Source organism: Elgaria multicarinata, chromosome 15 (assembly GCF_023053635.1).
Source record: "Elgaria multicarinata webbii isolate HBS135686 ecotype San Diego chromosome 15, rElgMul1.1.pri, whole genome shotgun sequence".
NCBI classification, from domain to species: domain Eukaryota; kingdom Metazoa; phylum Chordata; class Lepidosauria; order Squamata; family Anguidae; genus Elgaria; species Elgaria multicarinata.
The window spans coordinates 28,231,919-28,245,364 of NC_086185.1; the positions used below are offsets into that span (position 1 = coordinate 28,231,919).

The 13,446-nt window shown below is 46.1% G+C and overlaps 2 protein-coding genes across 6 annotated transcripts in view; both read left to right on the forward strand.

Moving 5' to 3' along the window:
• Positions 1–13,446, forward strand: part of ARHGEF9 (Cdc42 guanine nucleotide exchange factor 9) — a 256,681-nt gene that overhangs the window by 106,565 nt on the left and 136,670 nt on the right. Inside the window, exons 1-2 of one of the 5 annotated variants that reach the window (XM_063141835.1) lie at positions 7,433–7,475; positions 12,160–12,221. The exons of 2 other annotated variants lie outside the window; for them this stretch is intronic. In XM_063141835.1, the coding sequence (XP_062997905.1) occupies positions 12,192–12,221 (30 nt within the window). In that variant the 5' untranslated portion in view covers positions 7,433–7,475; positions 12,160–12,191. Of the gene's footprint in view, positions 1–7,432; positions 7,476–12,159; positions 12,222–13,446 lie in introns of those variants that run through there. 2 more of the 5 variants (XM_063141836.1, XM_063141838.1) reach the window with 2 other exon arrangements.
• On the forward strand, positions 6,881–7,089 carry LOC134409307 (uncharacterized). Its single transcript, XM_063142002.1, has one exon. The coding sequence runs from the start codon at positions 6,901–6,903 to the stop codon at positions 7,078–7,080; it is 180 nt and encodes a 59-aa protein (XP_062998072.1). The 5' UTR covers positions 6,881–6,900; the 3' UTR covers positions 7,081–7,089.

The following is a 13,446-nucleotide window of genomic DNA, read 5'->3' on the forward strand; positions in this document are numbered from 1 at the left end:
AGTCCCTGATCCTTCGAGGTCATCCTTGTCAATATCATCTTCTTCTTCCTTCACAGTTGCCCACATCCTATTTCGAGAGCTTCTCAGTCCAGTGTTCTTCCTTCGAAAGCCTTCTCAGCTTTCAAATGCTCGCCTTTTCATGCTCTTCCCTTCACCCCCCTCATTTCATTCTCCTCTGCAATTTTGGAACAAGTTTAATGCAATGGCATCAATTCTGTCCACATCCTGTCTCCATCTTCTAGCAATGCTGTTAATACAATAGTGCCGTGAATACATACCGCATGAAGTTAAGCTGATTAGTAGTTAATATGAATCAACAGCGTCTTTAGTCACCTCAGTACTTTGCATTCATTCTGGTGAAGGACATGCAGGTCACAGAGAGGAGGTGGCGACCGAGGGCAGCATCAGAGATGATGGGAAAGTCTCACCAGGAGAGATGCCAAGTCATGGGGCAATTAGAGGAGAACAAAAGAGAAGGGGCTCAGAGACAATGGCAAACTAAACCCTGGATTGTAGGAGGACGAATTCTTATGGGGGCCTTGATTTTGGAAGGCAGAAAAAAAGAATGGATTTGCAAGAGATTTTTTTTTTTTAAAAAAAAACACCCTTTCTCCAGCAAGTTCCTACAACCAAATTTTCTAAAGAATTAGGGCAGTTTAGATATTTATTTCCTTAAAAAAATACAGCAAATATTAAAATATATAATTTTGTTTATTTATTTATTTATTTATTTACTAATTCATTTCTGGTGCTGTTTGTGGGGAGGAAGCAGAGCAGGGTTTTAAAATGTATGTGGATTCCCGATTCCTAAAATTACAGTTGCCCGACCGTTTGAGTTACAGTTTCATTAGCACAACGGTGGAATTGATTTTTCCTTCCATAAGGTGAAGTGTGGCAGCAGGGGAAAAGTGAGGCGGACCTGGCTTCTGATGCCACGTAATCACCCATCCTGTGAGGATATTGGCAAGGACGCCTGCCTTTATGCTTGCAGGGCTCTGGCGTTCATTGCTCGCTGACTGTATCGCATCATGAGTGTATTGAATTGTGGTAAACGTGCAGACCGCATAGATTGGCCACCAGCCCAATGCTTTCGGTTGCCAAAAGAGTGCCCAGCAGACTGAGGACTCTATCCTCCTCTCTCTCTCTCTCTCTCTCTCTCTCTCTCTCTCACTCACACACACACACACACACACTCAATATCCTCCATACAAAAATAAATAAATGTTAGCTTGTTTTTAAAAAGATATACCATCTTTCTTGCACCAAGTAGGATTGAGGCTGTTAACACTATATCCATACAACATCATTTAAAAACAAAAACAAAGCAAGAAACGGAGCCATTAAGAGTGAAACCAAAATTAGCATCACGGCCAGTTTTACAAATTAATTGCCAAAGAGATTAATCCATTAACTCTCGTAAAAAGTAAATAAAATAAAACAAATAAATGTTTGAACTGTGAGGGCAATTGACAGAGATATAATTGGCCTAAAAACAATGGTGGTTATTATAAAATGGTTATTATAAAATGGTTATTATAAAATGCAACAGGATTACCTTGCCCTGACTGAGGCTCATGGGAAGGAGGAAAAGCCGGAGCAATTAATCATGCAGAGGTGTAGTAAGCAACCTCCTTAGTTTTGGGCTGTCATGAAAGGGCAGAAAATAATTACTTATTGGCTTTGTTGTTGTTACTGTATTTTTATAAGTAGGGGTGGAGGCGGTGTTTGTGGGGTTTTCTGCTTCATGTGGCAAAATCGTTTGGCCGGCTCTGGGTACTCTGCAACTTGACATATGTGGGTGGAGGTGCCCTTGGAGCTGGAAGCGGGTATCTTCATAGAATCATAGAATACTAGAGTTGGAAGGGGCCTATAAGGCCATCAAGTCCAACCCCCTGCTCAGTGCAGGAATCCACCCTAAAGCGTCCCTGACAGATGGTTGTCCAACTGCCTCTTGAAGGCCTCTAGTGTGGGAGAGCCCACAATCTCCCTAGGTAACTGGTTCCATTGTCATACTGCTCTAACAGTCAGGAAGTTTTTCCTGATGTCCAGCCAGAATCTGGCTTCCTGTAACTTGAGCCCATTATTCTGTTGCTATGGGATGATGGAGGAGAGATCCTGGCCCTCCTCTGTGTGACAACCTTTCAAGTATTTGAAGAGTGCTATCATGTCTCCCCTGGGTTAAGACCATCTTAACTCTGGTCTTAGCCCAGCAGGTTTTTTGATCACTGAATAGAACAATTAGCCATGAAAGCTAATTAGAAACTCTAAGTTGAGCAGCAGTGTATCTCCAAATGCCACTTTATAGAAAGCCAATAATGAGAGAGGGTGATTACTTCATGCTCTGCTGGTATGTTCCCCAGGAACATTTGGCTGAATCCTGTTAGATACTGGATGGTAGCCCACATGGGCTCATCTTGTTCTTATCCACCAAATCTCTTCTGATGCTGTGGTGTGAGCTAGTGGCTAGATGTTGGTTGGCCATATGTGTGGGGGAAAGGAACAGGGTCATGTTCAAAATTCACTCATAACAAGAACATAAGAAGAACCATGCTGGGTCAGACCAAGGGTCCATCTAGTCCAGCACTCTGTTCACACAGTGGCCAACCAGCTGTCGACCCGGGACCCACAAGTGGGACACAGCGCAACAGCACCCACTCATCCATGTTCCCCAGCAACTGCCTCTGATACTGGAGGTTACACATAGTAGACATTGATAGCCTTCTCCGCCAGGAATTTATCCACCCCCCTTTTAAAGCCATCCAAATTGGTGGTCTTGTGGTAGAGAATTCCATAGTGCTTTGTTTTAGCTGTCCTGAAACTCCCATCAGTAGCTTCATGGGATGACCCTGGGTTCTAGCATTATGAGAGATGGAGAAAAATGTCTCCCTCCCCACATTCTGCACACCATGCAGAATTTTGTACCCTTCTATCATGTCTCCCCTTAGCCTCCTTTTTTCCAAACTAAGCAATCCCAGTTGTTGTAACCTTTCCTCATAGGGGAGATGCTCCAGCCCCTTAATCATTTTAGTTGCCCTTTTCTGCACTTTTTCCAGCACTATGATATATATGTATGTATGTATGTTATGGTGGACATTTTCCTTGAGCTGTCCACCACAATCCCAAGATCTCTCTCTAGGTCAGTTACTGCTAGCTCAGACCCCATCAGGTTATACTTGACGTTGGGTTTTTTTGATGCTTACATTGAACCGAGCTGCCATTTGGATGCCCACTCTCTCAGCTTAGAGAGATCCTTTTGGAGCTCTTCACAATCCCTTTGTGTTTTAATAACCTTAAATAATTTGATGTTGTCTCCAAACTTGGCCACTTCATTGCTCACTCCTAATCCAGATCATTTATGAACAAGTTGAGAAGAATTGGTCCCAATACCGATCCCTGTGGGACCCCACTATTTACTTCCCTCCATCGGGAGAATTGACCATTTATTCCTACTCTCTGTTTTCTGTTCTCTAACCAGTTACTGATCCATCAGAGGACCTCTCCTCTTATTCCATGACTGCAAAGTTTGTTCAGGAGTCTTTAGTGAAGGACTTTATCAAAAGCCATTTGGAAGTCCAAGTAAATAATGTCCATGGATTATTGACACTCTCAAAGAACTCTAAAAGATGAGCGAGACAGGACTTCTCTTTGCAGAAGCCACACTGATTATTTTCCAGCAGGATTTGCCCTTCTATATGCTTACTAATTTTGTATTTAATAATGCTTTCAATCAATTTACCTAGAACAGACATTAAGCTAACTGGCCTGCAATTTTCCAGATCTCCCCTGAATCCCCTTTTTAAAAATTGGTGTTATATTGGCCATCTTCCAGTCCTCTGTTACAGAGGCTGATCTTTGGGACATATTGCATATTTTGGTTAGAAGACCAACAATTTCATATTTGAGTTCTTTGAGGATGGATACCATCCAGGCCCAGTGATTTATTTGCTTTCAAGTTATCAGTAAGTTTGAGAACTTCATCTTTCGTTGCCACTATTTGCACTCCGCCAGGAAGCTCCCTGGATGACCTTGTGCCAGTCAGTCTCAGCCTAGCCGACTCATCAGATTGTTGTGAGATTAAAAGCAGGGAAGGGGTCATATTTATTTTATTTATTTATTACATTTATATCCTGCTTTTTTTCTCCAAAGAACCCAAGGCGGTATACCTAATCCTCCTGCTCTTCCCCATTTTATCCTCACAACAACAGCAACCCTGTGAGGTAGGCTGGGCTGAGAGTCTGTGACTGGCCCAAAGTCACCCAGTGAGTTGCCATGGCCAAGTGGGGAACTAGAACCCAGATCTCCCGACTCCCAGTCCAACACCTTAGCCATGGCTCATATGGGCCTGCTGTGAGTTCCTGGAGGAAGCATGGCATAAAAAGTAATAAATAGATGCCTATCCACAGCTAGTAATAGTGGGAGCTAATAGCAAAACTCGTTCTCCACATGGGGATTCCTATGTAGCCAAAATGGCACCACCTGCATTCAAGGGGGAGAAATCAGCAGGCTTGGGAGAACCCCAGCATTTGTAGAAGTACCCCCTCCTCAAATCCATAGAAAATAAAAACCTGAAGTGTGTGGGGGTGGGGGTGGGGGGAACCAAGCAGCCCAATAAGTATGAGATGCTGATTGTCTGAAAGTAATTTAAAAAAATGGGGGTGGGAATTGGAATAAAAGTACCCTGAAACAGGGCATGGCTGGCTGGCTGGCTTGAGCCAAGGATAGGAGCATTCCATGCTGCAGCTTTTTGTTGTAGGTCCTGTGTGTGTGTTTTGTGTGTGTGTGTGTGTGTGTGTGTGTGTGTGTGTGTGTGTGTAAAATAAAAGATTTCACAAGTTCATGGAGGCAGAGAGGCCTATTGATAGCTATTGTTAGCTTTGATGGCTAAATGGAACCTCCACATTCAAAAGCAGTCTACCTGAATAGCAGCTGCTGAATAGCACAGTGGGGAAATGCTGTCGCCTTCATGTTCCGCTTGTGAACTTTCCATCGCCCCAAGCGACTCTGCTTCCCTTTCAGTTTTCCCAAGTCACTGTTGCCTCTTTCCATGGTGGAAGAGAGGAAGGAAGGAGTGTGTGGAAAGAGAGAGGGAAGCGAAAGAAGGGGGAAGAGGAGAGATAGAGAAGGAAAAAGAAAAGGTGGAGAAAGGGAAGAGAGGAAGAAGGAGTGTGTGGAAAGAGAGAGGGAAGAGAAAGAAGGGGGAAGAGGAGAGATAGAGAAGGAAAAAGAAAAGGTGGAGAAAGGGAAGAGAGGAAGGAAGGAGTGTGTGGAAAGAGAGAGGGAAGCGAAAGAAGGGGGAAGAGGAGAGATAGAGAAGGAAAAAGAAAAGGTGGAGAAAGGGAAGAGAGGAAGGAAGGAGTGTGTGGAAAGAGAGAGGGAAGCGAAAGAAGGGGAAGAGGAGAGATAGAGAAGGAAAAAGAAAAGGTGGAGAAAGGGAAGAGAGGAAGAAGGAGTGTGTGGAAAGAGAGAGGGAAGAGAAAGAAGGGGGAAGAGGAGAGATAGAGAAGGAAAAAGAAAAGGTGGAGAAAGGGAAGAGAGGAAGGAAGGAGTGTGTGGAAAGAGAGAGGGAAGCGAAAGAAGGGGGAAGAGGAGAGATAGAGAAGGAAAAAGAAAAGGTGGAGAAAGGGAAGAGAGGAAGGAAGGAGTGTGTGGAAAGAGAGAGGGAAGCGAAAGAAGGGGAAGAGGAGAGATAGAGAAGGAAAAAGAAAAGGCGGAGAAAGGGCAGAGAGGAAGGAAGGAAAGAAAGAGAAGGAAGGAAAAAGAAAGGAGAGAAAAGGTTAGAGACAAAGGGAGGAGAATGAAAGAAAGAAAGAAAGAAAGAAAGAAAGAAAGAAAAAAGGAAGGGAAGGGGTAGAGTGGAAAGAGGGAAGGAAGGGGGAAAAGAAAGGATAGTAAAGGAAAAAGAAAGGGTGGGGAGAGAGAGAGAGAGAGGAGAAAGAGGGAGAGAGGAAAGGAAAAAGTAGGAGGAAGGCGAGGGGAGGGAGGAAAAGAAAGAAGGAAGAAAAAGAGGAAGGCATGAGGATCAAAGAAAAAGGGAAGGGAAAGAGCGAGAGAGACGGAAGGGGAAAAGGTTAGGGAGAAAAAAAGAGAAAGGAAGAAGACGAATGAATGAATGAAGAGAAGGAAGGAAGGAAGGGGAGAAAGCGAAGAGGAAAGATGAGGGAGGAAGCGAAGAGGAAGGCAGGGAGGCAGGGAGGGGGCGGACGGCAGCGGCGGCGCTCCCCCCTTCCCCCCTCTCCTTCCCCCCCCCCCGCGGCCCCCCGTCCCCTCGCCTTGCGGCCGCTGAGTGACAGCGGAGAGCGCTGCCTTCGCCGCCCGCCTGGTCACTGGCGATTGATTAGTATGCGAAGGGGCGGCCTCGCCACGAGAGATGCGGCGGCGGCGGCGGCAGCAGCAGTGGCGGCAGCAGCGGCAGCCACAGTCAGGAGCGGCGGCGGCGGCGGCGGCGGCTAGCAGCGCCGTCACGCTGGCCCCGGGTCCCCCTCCTCGGCGGCGCCTGGACGCAGCGAGCGCGCGAAGGCAGCGGCGGAGCCCCAGCGGACGGGAGGAGGAGGAGGAGGCGGAGGAGAAGCAGCAGCCTCCGGCGGCGCCGGGCAGCCTCGGCGGCTCCTGCGTTCCTGGAGCATCTTCGCCCGCGCGCAACTGGTTGGCGATGCTGCCGCTGCCTCGCACCGCGGGCGCCAGCAGGGGCTGAGAGAGAGAGAGAGAAAGAGAGAGAGAGAGAGAGAGAGAAAGAGAGGGGGCACCCAGAGCAACAGGCAGCGCCCGAACCGACCCGCCGCCCCAGCGCCCCCCCCCCAAGCCCGGGGGTCCCAGCCAGAGGTCACCGCAAGGGACCAGCCCGCCGCCGCCGCCGCCGCCTCCTTTCCGTTGCCGCCTCCTCTCCTCTAGCATGGTGGATGTATGGACAGTCTCACCGAGCAGAGGTTGACAGCTCCGAGCATCCCGGCCCCTCACCTGGAGCACTACAGTGTCCTGCACTGCACCATGACCTTGGATGTCCAAACGGTGGTGGTGTTTGCTGTCATCGTGGTCCTCCTGCTCGTGAACGTGGTCCTCATGTTCTTCTTGGGCACCCGTTGAACCAATGGACGCTGGCGGCCGCCCGCTGCTGTTCCCCGCTGCCCTTCTCTCCGCTCTTGCTTTGGTTGGGCTCCTGAGTTGGGGATGGTGGCGGTGAAGGAGGAGGAGGAGGAGGAGGCGACCTGCCACTAGCCGAACCACTGAACCACCACTGCCAGCCGCCAGCCGCCAGCAGCAGCCGCCCAACCCCACGGTTAACAAACAAACAAAAATCAACCAGAAAGAGAGAGAGAGAGAGAAGGGAGAGATTACACACATACATTCTGAGAGACACAGACAAACACACAGAGAAATTTCTTTACTGAGATTCAACATGGCCTCCTTGTGATCTGTATGACGTTGGTATATTATCTCTCCATAAATCTTTTGTCTTGTCTTGTCTTTTAAGTATGCCTGTAAGTGTATTTGCTTAATGCCCAAGTTAATTCTTGATTGATTAATGGATGGGTAGAGATATAGTATGTGTTTTTTGACAGCAAAGAGCCAGAGAGCGACCTAGAACGTTCCCTGTCTCCGTATCTATATCTGTAGTGAATACACGCCTGCGAACGATCGATGGGAGATTTCAGAGGGAAATGTGGCTTTGCCTCCTCATAAGCACGGGGTGCCTTGTTGGGCTCATCACAATGCAAAGCAACCCTTAAAGAAAACGACACTGGCATATTTTCGCTTAACCCCTAAACGAGTCTTGCGTTGTGCCAAACCAACTAAGGCGTTGAAAAGCAGATGCCTTTGGACAAGAGAGGGCAAAGCTGGTGTGTGTGGATTTGGCTGCGCATTTGAAGGAAGGAAAATAAATGGTATTAAAAGCTTTAGCCGGACTTGAAGAGCCAGCCGTGGGGCGCGATTGGCGGGGGGGGGGATGTTATTTATTTAATTCCGTTGCCTTGACAGTGTGACTTGAATCCACAAGCCTTTCTGTCTCATTGCAAGCCTCCTCATTCTGCCTTCATGCCACTTATTAACAGCTGCTCTATTCAGCACTTAGTAACCCACCCAGCTGTGCTGTAGCTGTTCCTGTGGGGTCTACATCTTTGCAGAATGGCAAAGAGAAGACCAGAGGTGGTCCCCCTCTGTTAAAGCATGCTCCCCCCCCCCCGGTCTTTTTCTTAAAGCAGTTTGGTCTGTGAAAGCTGGCAAGGAGGTGGGGGCAGGGAGAGAGAAAGAAAAATCTTTACCCACCACAGAGATAACAAGATTTCCAGATGGAGAGCTTAGAGTGACTTAATTTACATTGATTTCCTTGAGAATGAAGTGTTAAATTGCATATTACAAGATTGGCAAAAAAAAAAAAGGTGTCTACTGGTCTTTGTATTAAAGTGTCCCCCCAAAAAACGCCCGTGAGAAATGGCTTGATGTGCGAGCGGAGTAAAAGAAAAGGATGTGTGGGCTGCAGGCAGGATAAAACAGAGTAAAGGCAGTTCAAAATGCACCTTTGGCTCATATGTCTTCTCTGTGATATGTAGAAAGGGTATGATATGTTGTGATCTTGTCTCCCCCTTTTTGAAATAATTTTCCTGCAGGAGAGGATTCCACATGATCCTGCACACTTTGCAAATATAAATTTCCACCATAGTGGAAATATATCAATAATCAATGATATAAGCAATCTGAGCGGGTTCCATCTGCTTACATCATTCATTTCCCACCACATATGAGCTGCCTGCTGTGTGTGTGTGTGTGTATGTGTGTGTGCATGCGTGTTACACTTCAGTGCAGTTTTACATAGTTAAAAGTGGTGGTGTTTGAAATTAACAAAAGATATTGATAAAACCACAAAGAGAAATGGAGGGTGGGGTGTAGAAAACAAAGCCCTATGAGGAGAGACTGAAAGAACTGGGCATGTTTAGCCTGGAGAAGAGAAGATTGAGGGGAGACATGAGAGAACTCTTCAAATACTTGGAAGGTTGTCACACAGAGGAGGGCCAAGATCTCTTCTCGATCATCCCAGAGGGCAGGACACGGAATCATGGGCTCAAGTGACAGGAAGCCAGATTCCGGCTGGACATCAGGAAAAACTTCCTGACTGTTAGAGCAGTACAGCAATGGAACCAGTTATCTAGGGAGGTCGTGGGCCCTCCCTCCTTCAAGAGCCAGCTGGACAACCATCTGCCAGGGATGCTTTAAGGTGGATTCCTGCATTGAGCAGGGGGTTGGACTCAATGGCCTTATAGGCCCCTTCCAACTCTACTGTTTGATGATTCTATGGCCATTTCTTGTTGTATTCTGAAATCAGCAGCAGCAGCATGGAACATTCACAGCTAGCTTTAATACAGTTATATTGTAACATGACTTTTTGTTTAAAGCCCATAGCTTGAATTTCCATCTGTCAAGATTTCTTAGGGCTCATTGCAGGTTAACTGAAGAAACAGGTGTTATCACTTTTATGAAGTTTTGATGGTGTGTCTTGCCTACCCCTTTTAAAAATATATCACTGATTTGGTTTGGAGCATTTGCCTCCATGGATATTTAGTTTTACAGGTTAGTATGTCATGTCATGAGAGCATTTAGCTGGACTATTTGACTCCATCCGGACCCCACTTTCCAGATGGTTGAAATGAATTTAAAAGAATATTCTCCTTTTGATCACGAAGAAATGTTGAATGGTGTAACTGGTAGGAGGGGGAAGGAGAATGAGTCATTTGAGGAAGAAACAGAGGGGCAGATAAATGGATTTCAGCATCTTGGAATGTTGCTTGTTTCCCTAATGTTAGCTTTGAACATGTTTACCCAAAATAGGTGCTACCGACAGTACTTGGCAACTGGCAAATACCAACTCCACCGTTACCTGCATGAATCACATTTCTCTGTGTGGGGATTTTTTGGCAGTTTGCTTTGTGTGTGTGTGTGTGTGTGTGTGTGTATTTGTGTATTTGTGTGAGTGTGTGAGCACTTAGTATGTGAAGCATCCAATCTGTTTTGGTTTAACCATCACGATTCATTTTGATTCTATCACTAGTGGGTTTGGGAGGGGGAATTGGGGAGATGCATTTAAGAAAATTTGGGGGTCTTTAGGTACATGAATTTGGGAAATGGGGGGAACCTCTCCTGATGTCTGTTCTAAATTCAGCCTGAAACCTGGCAATTCAGAAGAAACTGTAAAAACAGTTGTTCAGTAGCGCTCTCTTTCTCTCTCTCTCTCTCTCTCTCTCTCTCTCTCTCTCTCTCTCTCTCTCTCTCTTTTCTTTTTCTTGAAACAATGAAGGAAAGACTCAGAGATGCCAGATTCATACAGACTGTTGAGTTACCTGGAAATTAAGAGGGGGGAGGGGAGGAACAGAAAACTTGGATTAAAAATTGTGGATGGATTTAGGAGATTTATGGCCTGATTCGATGCATGTTTGCTTGTAAAGGTCTTACTGAGCTCAGTGGAACTGATTCCTGGATAAAGCTGCATAGGATTTATGGCCTTAGCGTTTGCTTCCCAAGCCGTTGTGAAGAATCAGCAGCGGGACTTTGATGCCTGCATTTTGCAAATGGTGCAGGTGAGCCTATTTTTAGTGCTCCACCTACTGGCAGAGTACCCTTGAGGGCAGCTGAACTTTATGGTGCACCATGCAGAAAGTCCTATTTAGGCATCCTGATCCCTATATAAGTTAACTTGGAAGAAAGGCCCAATGAGGTCACTGAAACTTGTTCTCAAGGATTGCAGCCTAAAATTTGGATTTACCCACTCGAAGGCCACATTTTCAAATACAGAGAAGTCTCTGTAATTGCACTTGCCATTTTGTACAATGGATAAAAATGTGCCAAGCATTTCCTTTCTAAGTGGCACGTGGGCATAGAAAGACCTTTTAACAGGGAGTGAGGACCTTATGTTAATTTTTTAGCGCGGGGAACATCTGGCCCTCCAAATGTTGTTGGACTGCAATTCCTATCATGCTTCACCATTGACTGTCTTGACTCGGGCTGATGAGAGTTGCTGCCCAACAACATCTGGAGGGCCACACATTCCCCGTCCCTGTTTTAGAGGCCAGACTTTGGTAGCTTTGCAGTAATAATAGGTGGGGTGAGGTCTGTCTGGGATTGCTTCCAATTGTGCTTTGACAATGGATGCTTCAAATCCCTGGAGCACAAGACATCTCTCACCTGTCTTGCAAACTCAGACTATCCTGTTTACAGCATCGGGGTCTGTGAGAAAATTCTATGAGCCATGCTGTTAAAACAGAAAGAAAGCCCGCCCCCCAAATGAAGCCTTCCAGCTATGCCTCCCTTTTCTCCCAATATACAAATCAGAGAGAGAGAGAGAGAGAGAGAGAGAGAGAGATCCTAGCAACTGTGACCACATGTGCATTTTAGATGAAAGCCTGAAATGGCTGAATGGTTGCTTAAGCAGCATTCAAAATTATTTGCAACAGTAGCCAAGAATAAGGCTATTGACTGTGTATCATAGCAACCCTTGTACCACCATACAGGATAAAAATCCATTCCTCCTGCGCTGCAATCCATCACCTTAAAGATCCAGGTACCTAAATAAGAGGACCACCTGCATGCTCTCCCCCAAATCGCCCCGACCCTTTGGGGGAAATTAACAGCATCCCATGTGAGAGCTGCTAATGTCAGACCCACAGATTTCATGTCATTTGGCTAACCCCCATTTGAAGCTTGTTCTTTTTGGGCTAATAGGATGGATTATTATTATTATTTATTTATTAATATTCCGTGCACCACTTCATTTCATTCCTAGCTGCTCCTTCTCTCTTTCCCCCACCTCCATCCCCACTTCATTTTGTATTTCACATGTCAAGCAAAGGGAGGGGGGAAATCAGAGCCCTGAGATTTTCTGACACTGTTCGCTCTTTTCTATCTGAGCATTTGAGGCTAGATATTTATTCATTGCCTCTTCTTCCTCCCCCCCCCCCCGGGAGGGTACGAGCAGCTAGTGAGCATTCTCTGCTTCCCCGGTTTTGGCAGTGAGGGGGGAGCTGACTGGGTCCCCGTCTTTTTGCCTGGAACGGCTGTGTGGGGCACCAGGCAGAGAGGGTCTTTCTCAAGCGTTGTTAAAAGCTGCATGCACAACCTGGTCTCCCCACAACCCCGTCTCTTTTCATAATGTGGTTATATTTCTCTTTGGATCAGGTATTCTGTACACAGCCCAACTGCTGTGTATAATGACCGAAGGAAAATTGCCAAAAATCAATGTAAGTGTTTTGTAAAGCAACGTTTATTTTAATGAATAGAATCCACTGTTTATGGATCATTGTCTTGTTCTGTCTCCCCCCCCCCCTTTGCCTTTAAAAAAAATGTCATAGATGCTGGTTGAGTTGAGAGAAAATGCTTCTGTCAGTTCTCTGGATGAATGCTGCTTGCTTGCATGTATGTGTTTCTCTCCCCCCCCCTCTCTCTTTGCTTGTGCTGTGCTTGTGTGTGTATTGCATTGTGAATGATGTATCTGTGTGTAGGAGAAGGGCTTTGGTTTGATGCGTTGCATTTATGGTATTTCTCTTTCATGTTCCAAACTGGGTACGGAATTAATATGCATTTCAGTAAAATTGGATATGCATGGAGTTAATATATTAAATGCACAAACAGTCATATTGCTCATTGCTGGAATATAGCTGGTAATTCTCCTGAACTGACCAATTTAGTGCTGTGCTGTGCTGTGTCAGGTTGATGTGTTTTTTTAAATTTGGAACTGTTAAAACTGGAGTGTTCAGCTACGTCTTTGCTAGCTCATTGGTTTGGTTGACCAAAGCATCTTCCTCCACTAAGCGGGGTGGGTGGGGAGGGGAGTTGCCCCCACTTTCTCACTTGGGGGAGAGCTGTGAGGGCTGCCTGATGAAATATCCCACGGTAAGACGGGCCGTGGCATTTCTACTACCATGGTGATGGCTTAAACGTGGCAGTGGCCAGCATCAACCCAGCAGACACTCCTGGGTTTTAGCATTCCTTTCGAAGCAAATGCTGTGCTGTACTGTGTGAGCTGCAGTGATTTATATGGGCCTGCCTAAAAATAGATGCTCTTTGAAGAAAAGCTGCTGAGGAAACCAGAAAAGGGCTTGCTCTTCTTATCCGATGCACTATGGGTGGATTTCATGTGACACCTCTTTCAGAGAAAGGGAAGGGGGCGAGCAAAAGAGATTTTATCTTCCGTTTTAGAGAAGACAACTGCAGACAACTGACATTTTCCTTACTCATTCCCACCAGCCTTTTGCTTTTAGATCTTAGCTTCCCCACCTGCACTGCTTTTCCTTGGAAATATTAGCTTTTCCTTTCTTGAACATCGTCATCTTTTAGCATTTACTGGGCAAACAAACAGCTCCACAGAGACATCCTTATTCTATTGATGACTTGCGTTACATTGTTGGCCTGTGCAATCCTATGCATGTTTGCCCAGACGTATGTCCCACAGTGTTCAGTGGGACA